The sequence below is a fragment of the Parasteatoda tepidariorum genome, chromosome 4 (assembly GCF_982258835.1).
Source record: "Parasteatoda tepidariorum strain Cologne lab strain chromosome 4, Ptep-v5.0, whole genome shotgun sequence".
Classification (NCBI taxonomy): Eukaryota; Metazoa; Arthropoda; class Arachnida; order Araneae; family Theridiidae; genus Parasteatoda; species Parasteatoda tepidariorum.
The window spans coordinates 21,698,425-21,726,020 of NC_141758.1; the positions used below are offsets into that span (position 1 = coordinate 21,698,425).

Here is a 27,596-nt window from a genome sequence, read left to right on the forward strand (position 1 = left end):
AATATTATTCAATAAAATTTTAGGTTACTTTGAATTTTCGATTTCCTAGAAATGTACTTTTAAATCGTTACTTTTTTTGTTTAGTACTTGTACTTTAACTTGTACTTTTTACTCGTTACTCTTTAAAATAAGAACTTTTTACTTTTTACTCGTTACTTTTTTTAAAAATACTTGTACTTTTACTCGTTACTTTTTAAAAGTAACGTTGCCATATATGCTCATAACGGGATATTTTGCAAAAACTTGGCTGAAAATTCTTTCAATTTTCCTTCCAGTCAAATTACTCACTTCAAAAAAAAAAAGAACAGCTACACATATTTATTCTCTTGTAATAAAGGAAACGACAAGGCTGACGAATAAAAAACTCTCTTAAAAGTAAAGTAATCGATACTGTAAACTCATAACCTAGAAACTAACAGTATAGTATTAGAATTCTATATTCAATAACATATAAACCAATAAGCTATTTATGTTACGGGAATTGCGTCATCACTTTGTTTGTACTGACAAGCATCATTTTATATAGCCTTTTTTATTATGTTTTCAACTGCTCAACGAATCAGCTACATAGACAAACATCTATCTTTTTTGACCATGAAATTAAAATGGATGCTTAATCCGGTGTATATTATTTTTGTTATTTTAGTCTACCGTATCGAAAGTGTTCCGCAAAATTTGAAGTTAGAGCTGGTACAGATGGTAAATATGTTTCGATTGCATTAACTATTAATTTATATGAAGTTACATTATTATTCTACGCATAATTCTTAATTTATTTTTGCCAATCGTCTTTATAATGGTATGGTTCCCTTCAACAAAAGATATGATAGCAAACATGCTTGATCAATAGAATTTATTTTGCATAAACAATAATGTTACCATAAGGTATAAATTATATAAATAATTCCAATTGATTCCAATTTCAAAGCACAGTGCTTCTAAGCCTACTGTCGGAGGCTTCACCCCTTGTTCGTTTCGTCCCTTGACCCGTAAGACTGTTTCGCAATCATCAATATTTCTCGTTATGAAATTGAAACTTCACAACAAAAAATAAGGTTATTCAATATATATCTTATTAAATTAATACCGATGACATAATAACATTCATCAGTTGTAACTTTAAAATCAACTTTTGACTAAGAAACAAACTCGTTTTTTTGAGTAGTATTCTTCAAGGGAATTTCAGACTTTCAGCTAATTAGATACCTGCAAATGACGACAGAGTATGTATCGATCCTGATTGGCTGTTCAAACGTGGCATTTGTTTATGTTAGCAGCTGTTTTTTCATTCTATTAGGAGTTACCAGTTAAATATGAATTCTCTTAAGTGACACATTCTAAATTCTTTCACAAAAAAGATTTGGTTTATTTCTTGCTTAGTATTAATACAAGCACGAAGTTACGTAGAATATAACACCCTAATAAAAACAGTAATAATCGCAGTTACCGTAAAATTCCTTAACAAATAATATATCTATGTTAAATAAAATATTCAGATAAGACGGAATTATATTTTAGCAAATTCGATACGTTATAGAGCGTAGTATTTAAGGAACTGCAATTAATCAGCATTCTAACTTATGTTGACAAACATAGCACAACATGAATCAGAAATGTATAGAATATTAACATGATATATTGCTTATAAACAACCAGCTGGAGCTGAGATCATAGGTAAAGGTGTCTGTGTATCAGTGATCTTCTTTTTCACGAGTGTAAGTAACCAATAATATAAAAAGGAAGAACCCAAAAACTTCTCAAGTTTGCTTAATTTCTCTCGAAAATAAATAATATTCACTTTTGAGTAGTATTCTGAACTGTAAATTAAACGCAGTGAATACGGAACATTCAGAATATCTTTTATTAGTTACAGTATACGATGAGTTTTGTGTATTTCACTATGTCTCCAAAATTATCAAGTGGATCACAACATTTTTCTATCAGTCAAAATTCTATCAGTCAAAGATAATTTCATACCTAGAATAATTTTTAATTCTTATCTTTTATTATTTTATTTAAAAATAGTCCAAACTTTTTCTTAATTGCAAGGTATACAGATTTTTACATACTCTTTTTTTGAACGAAATTGGTCTAAAAGTTCCAGAGAAATCTTAATTTTTTATTTAAAAAAAGGCTTATATTTAAAATTAAATTTCTCAAAACTATACGACCCATTCAAAAACTTTTCGAATAGTAATAAATAACTATTAAAAATTATTTTTGGAATTATTCATATTTCGGAACTATCATTGAACTAATTTTATTATTGTGCGCAAAATATTTCGATTTACTTGAAAAGCTCTCGAGACATGGTGAAATACGTAAAAAGTAAAATTGACATTAATGGGTCAAAACTTATGACAGTTTAATTTTGACCATATTTCTCAGTTTGCGGCTAACCCTTATATTTTGGGGGATAGAAATCCGCAAAAGAAAGTATTTTTATTCAGAGAAAGTACAGTTTTGTGTCTGATTTCATAGCAGAAAATATGGTCGACACAAATAACATAGCTTAAATACTTAAAGCCTTGAACTAATAAGACTGAGTCCTGTGTATTTGAACACCTGTTCATTAGATTAAAAGTTATTTAGGGTGCTGCGTTTATTTATTTGTTTTTTATTTTTTGATCACTACGTAATGATAGTAGTATTATTGTGTTCACGTAAATATGCAATAACTGAATACATAATTAAAACTATGCTTTATAGAGTGGGTGGTGAAACTGCATTATTTGTGTAGTTTACGACAACTATTTTGCTGCAAATGTTGTCAACTACAACAGCAACTACTTGTTTTTAAATGCAGTGACTACTTCTGAATTTGGTAACTACTTCACTACTTTAAGGAAATGCTCTTTGCGGGAGAATTTAATTCACGCATGCGTTGAAAAAGGTTTTAAATAAGAAATATACTTACATTTAATATAATTAAGAAATATTTAATTCATGTTTACATGAGTCAGTTTGTTATTCCTTGTAATTCCGAAACATTTTTTTTTCTCGAATTTAATTGTTTATTTAATGTTCAACTTTTTACTCATTTCTTCAATATTTAATTTAAAGAAATGCTAAATTACCAAATACATGAAATTATTTAACTGTTTTCTCTAAGAAATTAAGTACAACCAAAATCCGTTTTCTTCCTTTTAAATAACATCAATGTTTCACGAGTGTGCATTCGTATGTGATAAAGGTGATTAATGGATTATTTTCCGTCATGGCTAACTTAAATATTAGTTATAAGTGATAATAAATTTGTAATTTCTGTTAACGCTCAGCTGCAGTCACATGATCATTTTCATTGCACTCATATGACGAACTCTCGAAGATTTGTACCCGTTAAATTCGAAAAAAGGAGTTGCGTTAGAATCATTTTTCTTCACTAAACTAACGTTAAAGGTATGGTTCGTTCCCAAAGAGTTGGCACTTGCCTCCTCCTTCATTTCGGCGCGGGAGTAAGAAGAAAAAAGTGTCCGCACTTGAAATTGAGACAACCCTTTATGCGCGTCAAACGTTAACATTGAATTCTTTTTCAGTCACTTACTTGGCTTTATCATCTTCTATTATACCTTTTGTTACTCTTCTAGCTAATTAAATATATTGCAGCAAAATGGTTAAAAAAGGACAAGCTATTCACCCAAAAGAGAGAAATGTCATCAAATTTATGAAATATTAAATGTTATAAAAATGCGCGTAAAGATTGTGAAATAAATATATAATTATACCTTTTGTTACTCTACCTAATTAAATATATAGCAGCAAAATGGTTAAAAAAGGACAAGCTATTCACCCAAAAGAGAGAAATGTCATCAAATTTATGAAATATTAAATGTTATAAAAATGCGCGTAAAGATTGTGAAATAAATATATAATTATACCTTTTGTTACTCTACCTAATTAAATATATAGCAGCAAAATGGTTAAAAAAGGACAAGCTATTCACCCAAAAGAGAGAAATGTCATCAAATTTATGAAATATTAAATGTTAAAAAATGCGCGAAAAGATTGTGAAATAAATATGTTTGTCATTTGATCGACAAATAGCACCTTATTCTGGATTATTCACATCTTTCTCTCAAAAATAGTGATATAGTACGGAGCCTTCAACACGACGGAGAACACGTGATGAAGGCGGAACCAAGTGCCAACTCTTGGCGAACGAACTATAGTTATCTGGAATCGCTACAAACTACTGTTTTTTTCGTATCTCACCACACTACATTTTTTTTAAAAAAAAGTACCAAACTACACTATAAACTACGAAAAAAACTAGCGACTACAGCAATTTTACTATTTGGAGTGCGCTACTTTTGAACACTGGCTTTATACTAATTAAAATGTTTTACTGGTTCAGTGTATATCAGCATGTGTGAAATGATAATGATTACTTAAAGATTTGATTTAATATTTAAATCTGTTTCATTTCCCTCATAATTTGCTCAGCTCTATCGTCATGGTGATCGTTCTCCCATCTACATGTATCCAAATGATCCAAATCCAAAGAGTATCTGGCAAGAAGGCTTAGGAGCATTAACTGAGGTAATATTTAAAACAAAAATAAGCTTATTTTAAACACCTTGATCCTAAATATTAACATTGCTTTCTAAAATTTTATCACTTAAATAAAATTTTACTATTTTTGTATGACTTCATGTATGATTTTATGTATGCTATAGTCTATTTATGCTATAGATTAAGCTACAGTCTATTTTGAAATACAATGGATTTTACTCTCGTAGCTCGAAATTTTCAATTAAAATGAAAAATTGTAAAAAAAGGTAAGACGTTTGACTCAAGTTACCGATTACATGATTCAATTTTAAAAATAAATAACGTTTACGCAACGCTGAAAATTAAAATTATCCTTTTAGTGCAACAATTAAAATAACATTTAAATTAATATAATAATCATAATTTATTTTGACTTAAATTATACAAAATAATGAAAAAAGTATGAAAAATATGTTTAGTAAAAATTCTGCGCAAAGGGTTAAAGAGTAAATTTTAAGAGTGATTCAGTGTTTTTAGAGCAATGCAACACTGTACCAAAATAATATGTAATTTCATAAGTAAATTCAGCTAAAACTGCATCAATAATAAATCAAAAATTCAATTTCTGTAACAAAAACTTATTTCGTATTTTGTTAAATGTGTCAAATCCAGTCTGTAATTTTGATATAAAGAAACATGAAAAGATATTTTTATCAATAAATTAGTAGGAAATAGCGTTATATAAATATTCGTACCAGAATAAATATTTAATATAAACCAGAATTATATTTTGAATTTAAAATTAACCAGGATGAATATTTAATATCGTAATATAACGTTTTTTTTTTTTTGGAATGTATGCCACACATGATAATGATTTATTTCCTGTCTCTTTAAATGTATTTGCGATAGCATTTTAAAGAATGTTTATGCTACCAGTATTTTTTAGTACTGGTAAAATTTTCTACTGATTTTAAAAAATGAAATCAAACCTTTGCTTACCATTTTATTCATAAAAGTACAAGACACGTTACCTTATGCACCCTTGGTGCGATAAAACATACCTGCCAACTTTTACGCATTTGGCGTATAATTTTATTTCTATATTTAAAGTGGTAGTAAAATGTATGCTTTCTATATATTCCTTGCATTTATAAACTCTAAACTCAGCGGCGCGACAGCCCATAGAGGGCAAGGCCTACTGTGCCCATCTCAGTTTTCTTGACCTTTGGGCTCTGGGTTGCAGGAGCAGATGTTCCGGTCAGGTGGTCAGCCGAACGCGAAACCCCCAGTGTTTAGTTCCCAAGCATGCTTGGTACTCATTTATCGACCCACTGAAGGGATGAAAGGCTGAGTCAACCTTGCCCGGCCCGAGGATCGAACCAGGGACCTGTGGCACGACAGCGCGAAGCGCTACCGCTCAGCCACTCAATTTATAATATTTTTGATCCACCACTATTTTTAAAAAAATTACGCATATATATAAATATGCAATACTGTTGTGGAGGACTGCATAAGCTTGTTCAAAATACAGCTTATTTTGCTGCCTATAATTGCAATTTATATTTCATTTGTCTACCACTGGCGAAAATCATCCTTGAAAGGATCGTAAACGGCCCCAGTTTCAGGATCAGGACTAATGCCAAAATATTGCGTTTTCGCAAAGTTCAGGTAATTAGATACATACAGTGAGCCAAAAAAACAAACAAAAAAAAAACGAACTACCGTGAATAGTTTTTGATCTAATGACTACATTTTAGGACACAATGTTAATTTTACTTTTTGCGTATTTCCTCATTCATATCTTGAGAACTTTTAATGGCAGTTAAAAAATATTTTGCATACAGTTGTAAAATTCGTTTATCCAAAGATAAATCCTCGCAAAAAGAAAATTTCATTAAATATTTATATTATTTTTTGTTATTTTATTAAATAATAAACTCAGTGGCGTGACAGCCCATAGAGGGCCAAGGCCTACTGTGCCCATCTCAGTTTTCTTGACCTTGGGCTCTGGGGTGCAGGAGCAGATGTTCCGGTCAGGTGGTCAGCCGAACGCGAAACCCCCAGTGTTTAGTTCCCAAGCATGCTTGGTACTCATTTATCGACCCACTGAAGGGATGAAAGGCTGAGTCAACCTTGCCCGGCCCGAGGATCGAACCAGGGACCTGTGGCACGACAGCGCGAAGCACCGCTCAGTCACCGGGCGTCTTATTAAATAATAGTCGGGAAAATTTTGAATTGTAAGGTATACCATTCTAAACATTATTTCAAAGTGTGTAATTTTACTTAGAAAAATACAAAATCGAGCGAAATCGGTACTAGTTACAGAGAAATCGAATTTTAAAGAAGTCGTATATTTAAAATTCAATTCTCAAGATAATTTCTCACGAACTATTGTACCAATTACGCTAAAATTTCGTATTTTGCCATGTAAAATTACATTCTTTAAAATGTAGTAAAATGCATATCTTACAATTTAGTATTTTTTAGGCTGTTATTAAAAAAAAATAATAAATATTTCCTAAAATTTATTTTTACATGAATACACCTTTGAATCTCTCTTTACATTTGTGGATAAACGAATTTTATAACGGTGAGAAATATTTTTCAATTCTCTTTAAAGGTTCCCGAGATATCATGAAATACGCAAAAAGTAAAATTAACGTTAAGGGGTCCAAACTTCGGATCGCTCTCCTGACAAAACTGTGTGGGCCATTCCGAGATTGCGGCTACCCCTCATATTTCAAGGGTCAGAAATCTGAATCCGTTGAAGAAAGGGTATGTTTATTCAGAGGAAGTACGTTTTTTGTCTGATTTCGTAACTTAAAATATCGTCTGCACTAACTAGTTAGTATATTTGAGGTCACTTTTTCGAACCATTAAGATTGAGTCCTAGAACGTAAAGATCCGTTAAATAGATCAAAAGTTATTCAGGGTGGTCCGTTTTCTTTGACGCAATGTACTTCTTGAAAGAACACATTGCTTATCGATGATACGAGTACAGTATAATTGAAAAAAGTCCGTCTTTGTTAACACGTTGAATGCCACGCTAATTTTACATGGCTTACCCGTCTGGACACAACGGTAAATGACTACAAACTAAATTTGCAAATATTAGACAGATTTTGCTAGTTTTTTAAAAGGTTTAGCATGATAAATGTGAAAAAAAGGTAAATAATATAAGCCTACGAATTGTTTAGAAATAGTGGTGGATAAAAATCTACTGAAATGAATTTATACCATGAATCACCATTAATAAACTACCACTTGAAAATATTTATTTGCTATCCAAAGCAAGTTGGCGTCTCTGTGTGTATAAATAAAACTATTTTTGTGTGTTCTATATTGCATTCATTTCTTCAAACTGTTTTAGTAACGATAATAATATGAAAAAAACTCGAATTATGCGTTTTTAATAATCTTGGATTCTCCGGTCACCGGTGACTTCCGTGGAACTACGAACAAACTTAGTGCCGGGCACCGGTGACTCCTCCCCATGTCATTCAACGTGTTAACGACTGGTACGGTAACTATTTCAATCCTGCTTCAGTTGATCTAAATTATTGGAAAAAGCTTTCTTTTCTAATTCTAGCTTGGAAAGCAACAGCATCGTAATTTGGGAAAGTATTTCCGAAATCATTATCAGGATTTTATGACTTCCGATCCCTCAGAGGTGAGATAGAAATCTATTTTTCTATTTCTAATCTAATCAAATTTCTTTTCTTCTGTTATACGGTAATTTCCTTATACCAATCTTAATTTAAATCTTTTATACAAGTTGAAGATATTTAGTAAAAAAATGCGCATCTATAATATTGTGACGCAATAAATCAGTAGATATCCGTATCCAATGATCATAGATTTTGCTTATACACTATCCGCCCATAAGGAACCGGACAACCAATGGTGTGGACTTAGAGCGTGCTGAGGCAACGTATTAATATGATTTTGGTCCCCCCCCCCTTTTTGCATCGATGACGACAGCCTGCACATGTCCGGGAAGACTTTTCACCAGTTGTTGATAGGTGGTCATTGGAATTGACTTCTATCATAGCTGAAGTGAGCATATATGGCAACGTTACTTTTAAAAAGTAACGAGTAAAAGTACAAGTATTTTTAAAAAAAGTAACGAGTAAAAAGTCCTTATTTTTGAAAGTAACGAGTAAAAAGTACAAGTAAAAGTACAAGTACTAAACAAAAAATCAACGATTTAAAAGTACATTTCTAGGAAATCGAAAACTCAAAGTAACCTAAAATTTTATTGAATAATATTCTTATGTTCTCTAATGTTTTTGCAAAATTCTTGTTATTTATTTAACTATTTTTAATTTTGAAAGTTATGGACATCAATTTATTTTTAAATTCGGAGGAATATTATAGTATAATTTTATAATATAATCGTATAATATAATTTTAAAATCAAATATAATTTTAATATTAAACTTTTTATGGATTTGTACGACAAAGAAATTTTATCTATTGATTTTAATTTTTAGTTTATTATTTTTATTTATTTAAATTACCATTGATTTAAAATTGTTTTACTCTTTAGAAACGCGTTTTAAAAACACAAACATAAACAAAGGAAACACGGGGTTTCAGATAGCTTTGTGATCTTTGAGCTAGTAAAAAATAATTGAATGTGCAGTATAAGTTGAAACAGAAGGTATTTAAACACGAAGTTAGCTGTGAATGCATATATATTGCAATCACATCTTTTTTTTTTTAAGAAAGCTTACCGAGTTTTAGAAAAAAGTAACGATTTCATTCGATATTTCCGGTACAAATACTTTTACTTTTTCGCTAAAAAAGTAACGAAGTACAAGTAAAAGTACGTACTTTTTACTTGTACCGGTGGTACAAGTAACGAAAGTAAAAGTACTGCCATGTATGGAAGTGAGTGCTTGCAGTGAGGAGGGTCGATTTGGCTGGCCACGTAATCTGCTCTCTAATTCATCCCATAGGTGTTCTATGGGATTTAGATCCGACCTCTGAGAAGGTCAGTCCAGTTTTTGAACACCCATTTTATAACCGTCGTTGAACAGCCGGACCCAATTTTAGGGTTAACGACTACTAATGTTCAACTACGTAGCCTTGTAATTTTGAACCCAATCCAGAAGACAAGGAAACTCCTGGATCAAGCATTGGGAGAAATTTGTTTTCATGGAGGACCTTTTTGGTTAAACTAACCTACATTTGCGTTACATGGAGAGGAAGACCACGAGAACCTCCCACAGTTAGTCTGACGGCAAGGGGACTCTAACCCAGGATCCGTCTACCGCTGAGGATATTTCACGTCAGCACTGTGGTCAGTGCAAGCCGGATGCGGAATTCGTATTTACTGGGATTCGAAGCCGGTTCACTTGATTGGAAGGCGAACGCTCTATCCCCTGAGCCATTGCGGCCCATTCGTCACCCATTTCGTCAAACCACGTGAGTGCAGGCCTCGATGCGTGAATAGAGCAGTTATCCTGCTGTAAGAGAAATGGGCCGAAATATTGCCATAGAGTTTGGAGTGCAGCATTATCCAGAATGTCCCCATACATCTCAGAGTTCATGTTTCTAACCACAGGAACTAACTGAACCAGGCCAAACCACGAGAAACACCCCCACGCCATTATGCTACCACCACCTCCATAACAACCGAGTGTCCCGATGAATTTGGCCGGATAGTATGTTATGCAGTCTACCATATGCAGGGATCGGACAAAATAATGGAAACAGTTCTATACTACCACTTTATAAAAAAAAATCTGTCTCAAAAAATCATTTTAACAATTCTAACTAATTTCGAGCAATTTTAACTTCATATTTTTTTGAACTCATGATTCGAATTGGACTTAAAAATGAAATAAATGTGAAGATATTGATTGCCAAGCGCTTTGTCATTGGATAGTTACACCACGTGGTAATTAGAAATACAGCATCAAGTCAGAAATCTTATTGAAGTGATACTTCTTATGCGACTTCCAACAAGGTTGCGTTAAACGTTTAACGCTACATTTTTATTGGCCGGGAAATCACGTGGTAGGATCCAATTTTCCCTCATTCATTTCCATATTGTTTTGGTTCTCACTAGCATAAAAATAATAAAAGTCATAAAAGTATTGTTTTTCTATAAATAATTTTTTAGTTTGATTTGATACACATATAATTTAATAGGATAGTATTTTTTATTTTCAAACTTAGTGGATAACAATTGTAAAAAATGAGTGAAAACAATCCCACGGACAATGCGACGGATTTAAGGTTATGTCGAGGTACGTCTCTTGTGAATATCAATTGATTGTTAGGTTTTCTCTTCTGAAATTACATTATGACGCATTCACATTCATTATTAATGCAATTACATCTTCCAAGGCGAGACGATGAGGCAACCACAAGCACTTCCACTGGTTCAAGAGGGAAAAATGCACAATATTACCGTTATTACAGAGCACGGAAGCGAGCGGAGCAGGAAGAAGAGTCGTTGAATAGAACTAGTGATCCTTCTACGACAGCTGATTCTTATACAATTAACGTCGCAGCTTGCGAAGTTTAACTTCTTCCGCGCGGAGGGACTCCACGCACTATTTTTTTGCTTTGTGCTTCTTCCAAAGAAATAGATGCTTTAACCCATCGATTACGGCTATTACAATTGATGGTCCAGAATAACACGTACTATCATGCGCCGTAGGGAAAAGGTTAAATAAATTTATGCAGGAAAATACGGAGTCTAGTGCCTCGGCGGATGATGAGTAAGGGATTGTTTGGGAGGCAATTCTCACCTAGGGAATGTTAAAGATTGTTCAAAAAAAGAGACTTTTTTCAGAGCAAATTATCGAATTTTTAATTTTAAATTTTATTAACCAAATTTTGATTGAAACATTTTTGTCTTAGAAGGGATTGTGTCCTTTCATTTTTAAAATGCGAGGGGGCTAAGCTCCCCCCCCCCCTGTAACTTCTTCCATGGTTCCCGTTTTCTACTACATAAAATTCTATAATACGTTACTATGATATAACTATTTTTATCTGAAACATGTTCCTTAACACGTTCACGCCGGGAAAAGTGAAAATACTGGTACGGGAAAAGAGAAAATACTGGTAGAAGAACTATTTCAATATTAGATAATATTCGGGAGGAGTTAATCTATTCTCAACAATAACAATTCACTGTAAGGAAATTTATTACGGCTTAGAAGCAATTCAATATAAAAATTGCATCCGTTAAAAACAATTGGTAGTTATGGATTTTTATTATTCCCGGAAAAAACTAAAAAATGAAATTTATTGTTACCAGTTTTTACTCCGGTGAGCTGACAAGATGAGAAAATCTAGCGTGACCCACTGGTGGGTCACCCCGGCGTGAACGTGTTAAAATTTTATGATGTATCTTTAATATTTTTCTTCGTTCAAACAATGCATAAAAGTATGTTCTATCATTTCAGATCAATGTACTTAGCACTCACAAATCTCGGTGCATTCAAAGCGCTATTTCAAATCTTCAAACATTTTACCCATTCAATGAAGCCGTTGAGTTTCAAGAACAAGCAAATGATGCACAAATACCCATATTTTATATGGCATCTGCTTATGATGAGGTAAGAATCTGGAAATTTAACTTCACATGGACTTCACAGTACTTCTAAAAGGAACCATCGTCGAACGATATCAGACATCATTAATTCTGTCAGCTAATTTGTTGATTGTTTGATTGAACTTATTGACATGATTCTTTGGATTAATGTAAAATAAATAAATGTCATTTCGTAATCGTAGCAATATGAGAAAGCATTAATTCTATCAACTAATTTGTTGATTGTTTGATTGAACTTATTGACGTGATTCTTTAGATTAATGTAAAATTAATAAATGACATTATATTAATTTCCTTAATCACAGCGATATCAGAAAGCATTAATTCTATCAACTAATTTGTTCATTTTTTGATTGTATTTATTGGCTTGATTCTTTAGATTAATGTAAAATAAATGAATGACGTTATATTAATTTTACTTAATCGTAATATTTTAATCTTTTGAATTTTTTGTATTATAATTTTTAAAATGATTGATAATTGATTCCATCATTCAGCATATTGATTTTTTGATTATAGTCACTTGATATTTTGCTGTTGTTGTTAATTTACGTAGCACTAGAGCTGCACAATGGGCTATTGGCGACGGTCTGGGAAACATCCCGGAGGATGATCCGAAGACATGCCATCACAATTTTGATCCTGTGCGGAGGGGATGGCACCCCCGCTTTGGTAGCCCGACGACATGCGCGCGAAGTCGAGCACCTTACGGTAGCACAGTTTAACGAGGATGCCGCACACCCTCGGTCCCTACGCAGACTGATCCAAGTGGTCCCCCACCCGCACACTGACCGCAGTCAGTGTGTCTTAACGATCAGTCCACTGCGGGACCACTTGATATTTAGATAGAGAAAAATAAATAAATAGTATTATGTGCGGAATATTTACAAAGTTTGCAGAACGCCTTGATAATTTGGGAAATGAATAAATTTCTTAGCATTTTAACGGCATATTAGCTGATTAAATTTATTAAAATTATAATTATTTCACACTTTAGCAGCAATAAAATAGTAGGAAAAAGAAGATCCAATAAAAAAAAATTCAACATAATAAAAATAAAAACGAAAAAAGTACAGACACGGAACAAAGGGGAAGGAAAGGGTTAGTTGTTATTAGCTGCCTTCTAACCTGCAAAAAGTTACTTTCTAAAAGTCGTTTTATTATTATTATTATTACAAAACTTATTTGTTATTATTTCAACTTCTCAAGATTTTAGGTACAGATGTTGATTGTCCCAGATTACGGAATGAGAAAAAGAAGGCTGTTGATGAAAAAATGGATAAACTTTCTGGAAAGTTTAGAGTATGTATTAATTTTTTTACTTGTTCATTGAATTTTGTCTTATATTTTTTTTCCTCGAGAAATATGAATACTACTGACATTTTTAACTTATACGATGATTTAGAAGTCTCATAGAGGTAAAATCAAGTTAAAATGGAATTTTTTAATCAGCATGTATTTTCATTTCTCTCACTTGATCTATGAGGGCATTAGTTTTCATAAACCCCAATGCTAAGGTGCATGGTTTTCGAGTTAATACTTTAAACACGTTTTTTTTTTAAAACTACATACTGATAAATTATTTTTCGTAGATTCAAATAAATAAGTAAAAACTGACAAATAATGAAACTTAGTAAAAAGTTTTAAAGAACATTTTCAACCTATTTGTTCAAAACTTACTCCCGTTGAAAATAAAGTTATAAAATTCTTTGCTGAATTTTTCTAAATTGTTTGAAAACATTTCAATCTGTTTCTTAATACTATTTTATTTTATATTATATTTTCTAACCGTCGTTAAACAGCCGACCCAATTTCTTGGGTTTACGACTACCAATGCTCAACTCCGAAGCCTTATAATTTTGAACCCAATCCAGAAGACAAAGGACAAAGAAGACAACTCCTTGATCACATATTAGGGGAAATTTGCCTTCATGGAGGACTTTTGATGAAACTAAACCGCATTTACGTGACATGGAGAGGAAAATCACGAAAACCTCCCATGGTTAGCCTGACGGCAAGGGGACTGTAACCCAAGATCCATCTACCACAGAGGATATTTTACGTCAGCACTTTGGTCCAGCCTGGTGGAATTCATATCGACCAGCCACCACTGGGATTCGAACCCGGTTCATCTCATCCGGAGGCGAACGCTCTATCCTCTACGTCCCTACGACTCTTTAATACTAGTATATTACAGTTTATAAAACTAATGCGTTAAAGATTTATTTAGGTTTGAAGCAGAATTACAAGATTCTTTGCTGAATCCAAGCAGATTATTTAACATTTCCTTCTGAATGTTATTAACTTCTCTTTATTATAATAAACAGCTAGTTGCCAAATACACTTTAAACCTCTAAAACGCTGACTTTGTAATTTTGTACCTTTGTCCACTGAGATCTCTAGAAGTTAATAACTTGGCAAGTTAAATCAAAGTTGTTAATTTAAGATAGTTTCAAAAAAATATATTCTTACGCAGGAAACTAAAATGCTACTTATTAGGCAAGTACGCATCTCAAATTCCCATCAAACGTTATAAAAGGGCATGCATGAAAACCTTGGTTAGGCTACCAATTAGCCGTCAGATCTGCCTCTAGGGTAAAATATACGTAGTTAAAGTTTCAGTTCACTTAAACTAACAAAAACTTTTCAGTTGTTCGAAGTAGTTTCCATCTTCTACAAGATAGATCCTGGATGCAAATACCAGCTGGAATAATAGAATTTTATCTCTAACTATTATTAACTAACTACTCTACTATATAATATGTTTTATTCAATTTATGAATTATAATTTTTTTATTTTAAATTAATTCTTTTGAAAATTTAAATTTTTAAAAACAAAAAAAATTATAGCTATCTAATTTCTTTTATTTTTTAATTAAAATTTAGCGGTTTAGATTATTATTTAAGATTAGATTATTTATTAATATGTGGGTTACATGTTTTTTTGTTTTTAAGAATTATTTTTTTAAAAAAATAGTTTAAATTAAAAAAAGAATAACAATTTATAAATTGAATAATGCATATTAAATAGTAATTAACAATTTTAGAAGAAAAAACTTAGAGATGAAACTCAATCGTCCATACGTTATTTATATATATTATTCAATTTAATTGCATATTTAATTCAAACTTATATTTGTTTTAATAGGAATTTTCGAGATGCTTACGTCTTTTGTTCGTATTTTCTACCATTGAGTTTTTAAATGTAAATATTGTTTGAATGCATTTCCTGTTTGATATATAATAGTTTTTGTTTCTCTTTTTCAGGAAATGTTCGAGTTTTATTCATATCATGCAGGTGATGAAATTAATAGCTGGAGGACGGCTGTTTCATTATATGACACATTATTCATCGAAGTAATTAAAGTGTTTTTTTTTTCAAACGTTTAGATCAGATATTTTATCGAATTTTTCATTAAATTTAAAATGAATGTAAGTGAATGATCAACTAGGCAAGATAATGTTTATAGAAAACGCAAGAACTAGTTTATATCTACTGTCCAGCAATCACGAGTTGAGCTCTGAGTGCATTCAATCACATCGGGAGCTCATTTCGCGAGTTTCAAACAGTATATTATACTGGATGGGATATTATACTGGCAAAACAGGGTATTATACTGCCTATTGCTTCAAAACAAGGTCATTAGAGCGTGCACAGAAAATAAAGTGTATGTATTTAGGAATATCTCTTTGCATGTACAGTGCACAAAAACATGAACGGACCACCCTGAATAACTTTTGATCTAATGATCGGATCTTCACGTTGTAGGAGCCGATCTTAATGGTTCGAGGGGGTAACGTCAAATATGCTAATCAATTAGTGCAGAAAATAATTTAAATTACGAAATCAGACAAAAAAAAACGTACTTTCTTTGAATAAACAAAGCTTTTTTCCCCAACGGATTCGGATTTCTTGCTCCAAAAATATAGGGTGTAATGATAATCTGGAAAAATATGATCCCAATAGTTAGGTCAGGAGAGTTTAGACCCCTTGACATTAATTTTATTTTTAACCCATTTTGTCACATATTGATACATTTCGAAGCAAAAGGAAATTTTTTTGCACATAATTATAAAATTTATTTATCCAACTATAATTCAATGCAAAAAATAACGTTTAGTAAATATTTATTATTTTTTTTATTATTTTATTTAGTACAAGTCGTAAAAATTTTGAATTGTTAGATATACAATATTTTGGCACCATTTTAAAAAAATGTAATTTTGCATGGCAAAATATAAAATTTGAGCGAAATCGGTTGAACAGCTCCTGAGAAATCGAATTTTGAAAAAGTCATTTTCCCCAATTTTTACCTCCTACATTTAGAGAGAACGAAAGCCAATTCCGTCGGAAAAAAAGGCATGTTAAGGCATGATAAAATAGGGTTTTCTGTCTGATTTGGTAACTTAAAATATCCGCCTGCCTTTATTAATTAGCGTATATAACGTCACTCCCTTAACAAATTAAGATGGAGTCGTATATTGTGAAGATCCGATCGTTAAATCAAAAGTTATTCAGGTACGTTTTTTTTGTTTGCTCAGTGTAAGGTCGATTTAGTAAAAATATAGGAACCAATATTCATTTATTTACTATAATCTATTAATTAATTTATTTTTTAAACTTACATGGTGCTGTTCCTTCTGAAAATATTTCATGTAAAAATGTTTAATTATTGTTTTTTTATTTAAAGAAAAAACATAATCACATGATTCCTGAATGGGCAGATGCATACTGGTCAAAGTTGGAGGAAATTCTAGAACTAGCACACTCATGGCATACAGGCATCGCTCTACGTCTTAGAGCAGGTAGTACAATAAATAGGACTCCTAACAGTTTATTATTTTTTCGTTCTAATAGCATGCTTCGTATGTAACAGTACAACAAAACAATTAAACTATATGGTAAACACGTTTGTGAATACTAGAACAGAAATACATTTTTAACCCATTACGTCTCCTATTATAGGGTCATGTCTTTATTTTCAAAATTATAAAGACTAATAACTCGAATATTTAATTTTAAAAAATTTTTTCGCAGTAAAAATTTTTTATTACCCTATTTTATATTATTAAATTTTTAAGAACAAAAGTGGAAATTAAGTCTCCAATTATCCACTTACTTTAAGTACAAGCATCTTACCACATTTTCCTTAAAGGTACTTTTTACATCAATACCGAAAGGTAAAGGTACTTTTTACATCAATTCACGCCGGGGTGACCCACCGGTGGGTCAGGCTAGATTGTCTCATCTTGGCAGCGCATCGGAGTAAAAACTGGTAACAAATAAATTTCATTTTTTAGTTTTTTTTCGAGAATAATAAAAATCCATAACTACCAACTGTTTTTAACGGATGCAATTTTTATATTGAATTGCTTCTTCGCTGAGATAAATTTTTCTTACAGTGAATTGTTATTGTTAAGAATAGATTAACTCCTCCCGAATATTATCTAATATTGAAATAGTTCTTCTACCAATATTTTCTCTTTTCCGTCCCGCTTTCTGGCGCAACACCCGGCGTGAACGTGTTAAAATAAGTTTCTCATCTATTATTCTCAGTAGCTTGTCAGAATAACAATTATATTACATATTATCGCGCAACTAGAGAATCGGACTCGAGACCGGAAAGGCAGGTGTTCGATCTTCGACTCCACTAAGATCCACCGAGTGCATGTAAAATCTCTTGTGGTCGATCGCTGAGCAGTACTATGGGTACAGGGAACTGGAGAAAATTTCCTTCCTCTTCAGATCTTTGTTAAAATTGAGGAAGTGGCCTCACGAATGAGTGGTGCTGTCATTTATCCGTAGAGTTCTGAGCTAAGACGTACTTTTTCACCCTTGCGGTGCTCTTTTGTCAAATGAAAGTCGCATCTTTTTGCTTAGTTTGCAAAAGACCAATGACTAGAGAGCTCGGTTTTTCTAAGTATCATTAGAAATGACAACAGAATTTATGTCAAAACTGCACATTAAGACCCACAAATTATTGATTATGTAAGCAAGCAGGAATTTTATCAGAACAATCTATCTAATTTTAAAACAATCACTACAAAGGAAGGCAGCATTGAAAACACCGCAACCTGTTTCGTTCCTAGATAAAAAACTGCAGGTGTTTTTAATTATCGCTTTTTCAAGTAATTTCTTCTGCAATCTTACAAGTTTCAATGTTTTCTATTCCGTTTTCCTCAGTAAGGATTCATAATACATTGGTAGCGTCTCTATTCCCCCCCCCCCCGTACTGGATCAAATGTTATTTTGTGACTCGTAATCTGCAGAGTGAGGGGGGATTACCAAAACCAGTTTTATTGTTTTGCGATACTTTGAAGTGCTTCGAGTAATAGCCTATACTTTAATTTAGGTTTCTTCTGCCAATCAAGAAGCTTCATCAGTAATGATTCGTTAAATTTCGATAGCCTTTTTATTTTTTTCGCACCCTAATACTGATTTTTGTTCTATAATTTCGTGTTCGCCAAAGCAGTTCTAAGAAAGCATAGTAAGAGCAGTTATTTTAGAACACCTTATATAATAAAACATAAATATAGTGCAGAGAAAAGCATTAGATAGAACATTTGTGTGAGATCCATAATTATATTGCAAATAAATACAAGTAAACTATGTTGGGTAAAATTTGCGACTTATAATATGCATACTGAGGTGAAGACTAAAACTAGTTTTCTTGTTTATTTGGGGAATTTATAGTTCGAATGATCGCTTTTAAATTCTCTTATGTTTCTCTTGTCAATCAAACAGGTTTTGATGTTTTCTGTTTCATTTTCCTCAGAATTGATTCGTTAAATTTCAATAGAGTTTTTGTTCTTTTCATACCTATTAATTTTCCATTCCTAATTTCGTATTTGCTAAAACGTGTTTTAGCAAACACGTGTTTGCTTTCGTATTTGTGTCGAAAAACGTATATTATGAGTAGTTATTGCATAACACCTAAGACATAAATTTAGAGCAAACAAAAGCATTGGAAGTAGCATTTGCCTAAGATGTGTAATTATATTGCATCTAATCGTAAGTGAACTATGCTGTACAAAATATTTCAGCTAAAAGAGTGAGAACTACACTGGTGGACAAAATTAAGAGATGGAAGACATTTTCCCAAATATCTAAAAAAATACTAAAATATAAATAAATGAAATTCGGTATGGATATAGCTTATTCCATGATAATAAAGTATACGAAGCAAAAATGAAAGTGCCATTCACTGGCAAGACCTATTGCCTATAAATCCAATGTAGTCTGAACTTAAGGATAAAAGATGACAATAAAAGTGAGGCTTGTACAGTGTGTGTTGCCTCTAGTAGGATGTATGGTCACCCCTGGCAGACAGATAGCATGCACAACGAGTATGCATGCTGTTAATAAGGGAGGTAAGGAGGACTTGTGGAAGACCCTCCCATTCTTCCACCAGAGCAATTTTTAACTCCAGAATGGTTCTGGGGGAGGTTGGTGCATCGCAATAGCTCTTCCAAGAGCATCCCAAGCATGTTCAATAGGATTCAGGTCAGGGGATTTGGCTGGCCAATCCATTCGTTGAATATCCTCGCTTTCCAGATACTCATCAACCATGAGAGCCTTATGTGGTCGCGCATTGTCGTCCATAAAAATGAATTCAGGGCCAACAGCGCCCCTGAAAAGACGCACATAGGGTTCTAGGACCTCCTGCCTGTACATCTGGGCATTCACGGAACCATTGTCAAACACATGGAGCGGTGTGCGGGTATCTTGCATGTGCGAATGAGTGTGCGAAAATGCTTTCCATCTCTTAATTTTATCCATCAGTGTAAGTCACAGAAATTCATTTGCAGTTTAACTATGAGAAAATTTATTACCGCCAAAATTTATAAGGAAAAAAATCTTTAGGTGTTTTAAAAGGTTAGAATTTACTGCAGCAATAGTTCACATATTAACGCAGGAGAGATTTTTAATCCTCCCCCCATTTTACTTCATTTACGTTATATATATATATATATATATATATATATATATATATATATATATATATATATATATATATATATATATATATACAATAGTTGAGGAAGACTAAAATAGTTTCATAGAATAAATTTGAAATTTTGTTATTTAAAGGTCCTTTCTTAAAATATATCATTGAAAACATGCACGACAAAATTCATGGAATATCTCGTTTCAAGTTTCATGCATTTTCTGCGGTAAGTTGAGAGATGTTTATTTATTATTTTGTTCAATATCTTTAACATTATGCGTTAAGATTCCTTTTATGATTAGTTGTATTTTAACTCAATGATGCAAAAATTAAATAATGAATTAACTAAAGTTTCGCACCTAAGCTATGTAATTTCTGATTCCCCTCTAAAACATAGCGATGAATTAAATATAAAGATCTTCTTTTTTCCGTTTGATTTTCATAAGGGAGGTCTTGGAAGGGTTGACTTAAGGGTAAACCTGACGATTAGAGAAGTGTTCGAAATGAGCCCAATACCCCCTAATCTCAACAATGAGTAACACCCATTAGACAAGTGTGACCATTAGTATAAGTCACACCATGGACATTTAATAGGAGTAATACCCAATGTTAAATATAAATTATTTAGTTTAACACCCCATGTGCAAGGTATGTACATTTAGTATTAGTGACACACCATAGATAAGTATGGACATTTACTATGAGTAACACCCATTGTTAAATACGGATATTTAGTATGAGTGATAGCATATTGACACAAGTATGATTATTTAGAATATTTAAAAAATTTATACTTGTATTCAAATAAATGTCACCCCATGGACAAGAATTGATATTTAGTATGAGTGATACACGACAGACGAGAAAAAAAATACGAATCCATAATAAGGTCAAAAACCATAATAGGGTCAAAATTGAACATGTTTTTCGATCACAGTATAGTGTAATCAACTTTAAGAAAGATTAATTTGCTTAATTCGCCTTAAATTAGATTTTATTTTATTTTGTAACCGTCGTTGAGCAGCCGTTCAAATTTCGGGTTTACGGCTTCTAATGTTCAACGGGAATAATTACGGGAAATATTTCCAGGTAAGACGGGGGTTCATCTCGAACGTCTTCCTTCCAAAATCGGTAGATAAATTGCTGATTTTATCGACAAATCTTACCCGTAAATCACCCTCCGTCTTTCAAGAATAATTGGCAGGTAACTTGTAAACAAACAAAATGGACGACTCTATCGCTTCTTTCGTTCTCAAAATGTCTGTCGGTCAAACAGTAGGAGGTTTCGGGCACATTTTGTCTCTACGCAGACTAATCAAAGTGGTCACCCACCCGCTCACTGAATAGAGCTAATTATACTTAGTTTTAATCCAGTAGTTTTTACCGGTTCCCGGATCATGCCGAGTTAACTCGGGTATATGTATATTGCAAATATTTATTATCTCTAGAAAACTCGGGCGCAGCAAAATTCGTTAGTACTTTTTCTTTTATCACGTTTTTTCTCGACCGGTAGAAATATAATAATAATAATAAGGTGCCGTGATTGGAAGTTTGCCAAGTTTTGTTGGGAGCTTTGCTTTTAGATTGTGTGACTGTGCATGCATTTTGTGCGATTGTATACATGATGGTTGCTGAATTTACATAGAAAAAGAGTGAAAAAAATGGCGCATCACTTCACTGACGTTCGGAAAATATCATCCTTGTTTCAAAAACTATCATACAAAGACTAATATTTAACTTTTTTCATTCTGCCGAGAAAACTCGGGATGGTAAACTGATGGTAAATTAAATGATTTTTACACTTTAAAAAAATTAAAATTTCAACTTAAAACATGTGTATTATGTTTTGTTTTAGTTCCTTGTATTTATTAATGATTTAATTGTTTTTCAAAAAACTTGGTAAGGCAAGCCGTTAAAATATAAATTCATTAAACTACTGAAATATATTTATTTGAGAATTTTAAATTTGTCTTTTACCTTCTTTAATTATAATTTATTTTGAAAGTTCCTTTATTTCAAAAAATTTCTAATACCTTAATCTAAAAATTACTTTCATTTCCTAGCCAAATTATTAGACAAACTATAAGATTTTATGTAAAATATTAATGATCAGGTGATACTACACAGCTTTATTGTTTTGTGCCACTGAAACCGGTTTGTACTTGTTTATGTTCGTGTATCAATTGGTTAAATTAGACGCTGTATAATATTTTTCTTATTATTATTTCCAATGAGCTGCACAATCAGTTTTTCCCGATGAGCAGACCTAGTGCGTTCTCCAGAGGTGGTATCCACTCTTTCAGGACCACCACAATGGGTGAGATACCGTTGGTCATGTTAATTTGGACGTCTAGTTTCTGCCACACTAGATGGCATCACCGAGACTGTATTTGGATGCTAAAGTGCACTAGGAATTTAATTTTGCCGGGAATGCCAAGAGCCAATAAGGCACTCCCGGGATCTTTTACATGCCGCATAAATCATGCATGGCCGCTGAGGATTTTTTACGCTATATAATATAAATTCGACATTTGGATAAATTAGATGATATACTATATACATATAGAATATTTATTATATCAGGTATTATATTTGTAGACTATAATAATTAGACGAAGTTATTAGACTCACTGTAATACGAGGGTTGTAAATTAAATAGTGGTAACTTAACCTTGAAACTCACAAAAGGGCGCGCATGCGTAAATAGGGTATGGGTGCGGTGAGGTGGCGCTGTTGTCGATGTGTAGAGTGCAAAAAACAGTCGATTTGCTTAGAAGGGTAGTTGTTGCGTGGCGTTAAAGTGAGGAGTTTCGTTTCCATCGCTCTAACGCATGTTGTGAAAAGGCTTAATGACGAAAAAAGACGAGATGCTTGAATCCATCGTGCTACTGTCCTATATGGTAAAGCATTTGCTCCAAAGGCTTCCACTAATCCTCGATAGCATTCTGTTGCATTTTTGCCACGGGCAACCTCGATTGTAAACCACGACCGCTGATCACCTTTTGAAAACATGCTTTAGAGCGATGGAAACGAAACTCTTCACTTTAACGCCACACAACAACTACCCTTCTAAGCTAATCGACTTTTTTTTGCACTCTACACATCGACAACAGTCCCACCTCACAGCTCCCATATCTAATTTGCGCATGCCCGTCCTTCTGTGAGTTTAAAGGTTAAGTTGCCACTATTTAATTTACAACCATCGTATTTTAATATTAGTTTTGCACGAGTTTATATACAATACTTTTATATTTAAAGATATATGTAAAGGGTTTTTATTCAAGATATTTTTTACATACTTCCTATTCGTATTTATTTTCAACGTATGGCATTACGATGTTTACCAATTAATACACGAACATTAAACAAGCGTAAACTGGTTCAGGCGAGGAAAAGCAATAATTGTTGTATAGTATCACCTGATAGTTAAGATTTTACATAGAAACTTACAGTGCTTCGAATAATTTGGCCAGGTACTGTACTTCGATAAAATTTTAATAATTTGCTTCTAACAGCTTTTACTTGTTTTAAAATATTTTATACTTTGAATGCTTCAAATTATTGAATATCTTAATGAAATGTGAAACCTATTTAACATATACTCTCTTCTTGTCTTTTCTTTCTTATTTCAACAGCATAACGTTAATCTAAATATAATTTCCAAAGCGTTAAGCTTAAATCTCTCAACGAAGCCACCCTATTGTGCGACGCTAATATTTGAGTTGTACAGTGGAACCACCAACTCCAACTTCGTTCGAATACTCTACTTGAATTCAACTGAACCTGAAAAAGAGATAGAAGAACCTCATGTGTTACTGTTGGGTGACTGCGAAGAATTCTGCCCTTTAGAATACTTTATGAAATACACTCGATATTTGATACCACTCAACTTCCAAGAAGAATGCAAGATTCCTGAATATCAACAAACAAATTTCCCATTTGGTAATTCACTTGTCACTTTATATTTCGATTAATTTTCATTCTATAAAAAATACAATTTTATAACCATTAGTGATCGAAATGGGCTACAGGTGGCGTAGAGCAGAACTCTCTACCTATGGCAATAATTTCACCATTAGCGTGTGGAGAGTCATAGAAGAAGGAAGTACGTTAGTTTCTGTCTTGATTTTCAAATAGAGATTAAAATCTTTTAGGTTAGGAAACTGTGTGAAACTAAAACTATATTAAACAGAGTTCTAAAAAAAAAAACGTCATGGAAATTTAAAAAAAATATTTTTAGCAATTATGTACGAGAAATATTAAGAAAAGGAAAAATATCGTAGTGCATTACTATACAACTGAAAAGAGGAGGAAAGGGTAAGGTTAAAGGCATGGAACCGCTCTTCTCCCCAGATGGCGTATTCGAGCGTTGCGATTGCCTATAAATAAGTATTGCAGATATTCCCGATCGCAACGCTCGAATACGCCATCTGGGGAGAAGAGCGGTTCCATGCCTTTAACCTTACCCTTTCCTCCTCTTTTCAGTTGTATAGTAATGCACTACGATATTTTTCCTTTTCTTAATATTTTCCGTACTTAATTGTCACAAATATTTTTTCAAATTTCCACAACGCTTTCTTTCAGAACTATATTCAATGTAGTTTACAGTCCGATATAGTTTCCTAACTTTTTAATCTATTTAAAAATCAAGAGAGAAACTGACGTACTTCCTTCACTTACGACACTCCACACGCTAGTGGTGGAAGCAGGTGAAATGTTGTCATAAGTAAAGAGCCCATTTCGATTTCCAATACTTCTTGCAAACAGAATAGATCAGCGGTTCCCCAAAAGTGTTCCAAAGAATCCTAGGGTTCTGTGGCAGGATGACAGGGGTTCTGAGAGTTATAGGTCATTTTTAACCAGCAATAATATTTGTATCCATTGAATAATTCATAATTTATTTAATATTTCGCTTGTTCATATGAATGTGTTTATGTAATATGCGAAGGAAAAAAAATAGAAAAATTTAAAAAATATTTTTTTTTTTTCAAAAACAATATTTTGAGTAAATTATGAAAAGAATATGCATTTATAAAAATTTCATACGCATTTCACACCGAGCCTTTCAATACAAAATAAAAAAAAAACTGATTTCAAAAATAAAGAATTACTTAATCCCTGATAATTATTCCCATTGTTTATGACAGCTCTTTTTAAAGAAAATATAGTTCAGCTTATTTTTATTCAAAAATAAAAAAATATAGTTCCAAAATAATTCCATTAAATAGTTCCAAAATAATTAGTTGTCTTTTTTTTTTTTTTTTTTTTTAGGTTAGTACATTCACTGCTGTTAGTGAACTTTTTTTTTTATAAGACCGGAGCTGAGTGAACTTTTTTTACAACATGTGAGGGGGGGGGAGAGAGGTAAAGAGTCGGGTAATCGTGTTGCCATAAAACGTCTATTTTATTTGATAAAAGTGTAACAACTCTTCGAATCAGTGAAATGTTGACATCTTTTATTCAATGGAATGTTCTTGCATAGGTAAAAAGAACCTTTCTTCTTACGTTAAATAGAAGAAAATTAGGCAATTTTCTTACGCTAAAAATTAAAGAGCAGTGACCACAGTGTCCTATTAAGAAGTCAAGAGGGGCAGCTAATTTAATGTTAGAAAATGACAAGATATTTAAATTTTAGCTTTCAAATTGTTTTAAAACGATAATACCATAGGCACTTTCGGAACTAAACACTTAAATTAAACGCATGCCCTAGTTAGGAAAATGTCATGTTACACATTATAATTGATTAGAAATTAAGAACAAGGGGGAAGAACAGTTTCTCTTAACATATAAAAATTTGATTTTGAAAAGAAAAAAGAATATTGCATTGAACACTGCAGACCATGAAAAAGAAATGTAATTGGTGAGTCAAAACGCGTAATTTTTATTACTCTAAACCAGAATTGTAGCGTAAGAGTCCAGGACAAAACTGAAAGAGATAACTTATGCTTTTCTCCGACTTTGTTTATATGAAGTTGGTATTCTAGGCATGAAAATTTATTTCAATAAATTCACGGAGTTCTATAATCACCACCTTTTATATATTTAGAGTTCTTCACAAAAAAGAAATTATAAATATATATACATTAGTGGTTACCAAATAATATTTAGAGGAGAAAAAAATATCAAAACATTATCTGAGCCAGTCGAATAATCAACGTAAAAGGGACATCCTGGATCAATCGTTGGGGCAAACTAGCCTTTATGAAGGGTTTTTGACAGCTCTAACCCACGTTTGTGTTACACTGAGAGGAAAAACACGAAAACAGTAAGCATGACGGCAAGGGGAATCTAAGCCATGATCCATTTACTATCGAGGATAATTAACGTCAGCACCGTGGTCAGTGTAAGCTGGGAGCAAAATTCGTATCAACCAGCCAGTGTTGGGATTCAAACCTGGGGCACCTCATTAAGTGATTTTGATTGTAAATAAACACATTTTGACTTCTGAGTTATTTTATGCGCTCATACCTTAACAAGTCGCTTTAAGCCCTAGATTTCAATACGAAGAATACGTACACTCAATTACTCCTCCAAGTGCTGCTCCATGATCATATAATTACTTTTGTATATAATGTGTCTGGATTATAACATAGAAATGTCGTCAATAAAGTGCTTCTAATTTAATTCACATTTCTATTTTCAGGTATAATTATGGCAGTATTTGGAGTTTTCATTTTAATTATAATAGCAGTGTTTTTCAGAAGTTTTAGAGAAATGTATCATCGACTTAGCATACTTAAACATGATATATTGCACCAAAAAGTGTAGGAAGATGTTGTGATATGTATTTGAAGAAAAATAATATTTCATTTATTTATCTAGTGCCAATAAAAAATTATTTATCTTATAAATATTTGATTGTGTTAAATCTTGGCTAGAGTGAAGCGGTGAAATGATACGGCCAAATTTGAAAAGTTGTAGACAATTCCAATTATTAAAAAAAAAAAAAAAAAAAAGAATGGAGTTAGCCGCATTGTATTGTTTATGAAGTCAAATTTATCTTACTTTAAAGCTGTTACAACTTTTGCTTATTTTTGCCGCCAAACAGGATGCATCAAAAATTGGAAAATATGTCAGAAAAAAAAGGGAAAGAAACAATACCCGCATAATTAAAGCTTTAATTAGAATCCCGTTAAGATATTTGCTCTCATCCATAAAAGCACGGGTTTCTGGTTTTCTAGTATCCATTAATCTTTCAAGTTCTTTTTGCAAAGTGCTCTGACTTTGAGTGTGCCACCTGTTACAATTGACAGTCTCCGTAACAATAGGATGCTGGATATGTAGCGTAGTTCAGTGTTTGGCGCGAAGCCCCACTTGCTGATTCGTCGATTCTGGGTAGACATATGCTTGGGAATCATATGTTCAAAAAAGTTGAAGTAAATTCTAAAAGAGTTCTGTTCATCCTTGGAGTATGTCATCAGTGGCGATGAGATTGTCTTTATTGAGATGGAGAGGCTTCGTTAAGTAGAGATTGAAGTAGGCTTGTAACTTTTTGGTTTTTAAGGAGCTCCTGCAACTGCTTCACAAGTGACACTAAGCGATGAGCAGTAGATGCAGGCGTATCCTTGGCCGGTGGTCTT

At 32.6% G+C, this 27,596-nt stretch overlaps 1 protein-coding gene across 1 annotated transcript; it reads left to right on the forward strand.

Moving 5' to 3' along the window:
• The first annotated feature begins 525 nt into the window (after window positions 1–525).
• Window positions 526–26,867, forward strand: LOC107451959 (prostatic acid phosphatase). The gene is made up of 10 exons (XM_087160745.1): window positions 526–699; window positions 4,444–4,539; window positions 8,084–8,164; window positions 11,919–12,071; window positions 13,277–13,369; window positions 15,335–15,424; window positions 16,759–16,873; window positions 20,160–20,242; window positions 23,652–23,958; window positions 26,660–26,867. The coding sequence occupies exons 1-10, from the start codon at window positions 538–540 to the stop codon at window positions 26,782–26,784; spliced, it is 1,305 nt and encodes a 434-aa protein (XP_087016871.1). The 5' UTR covers window positions 526–537; the 3' UTR covers window positions 26,785–26,867.
• Window positions 26,868–27,596: the final 729 nt, after the last annotated feature.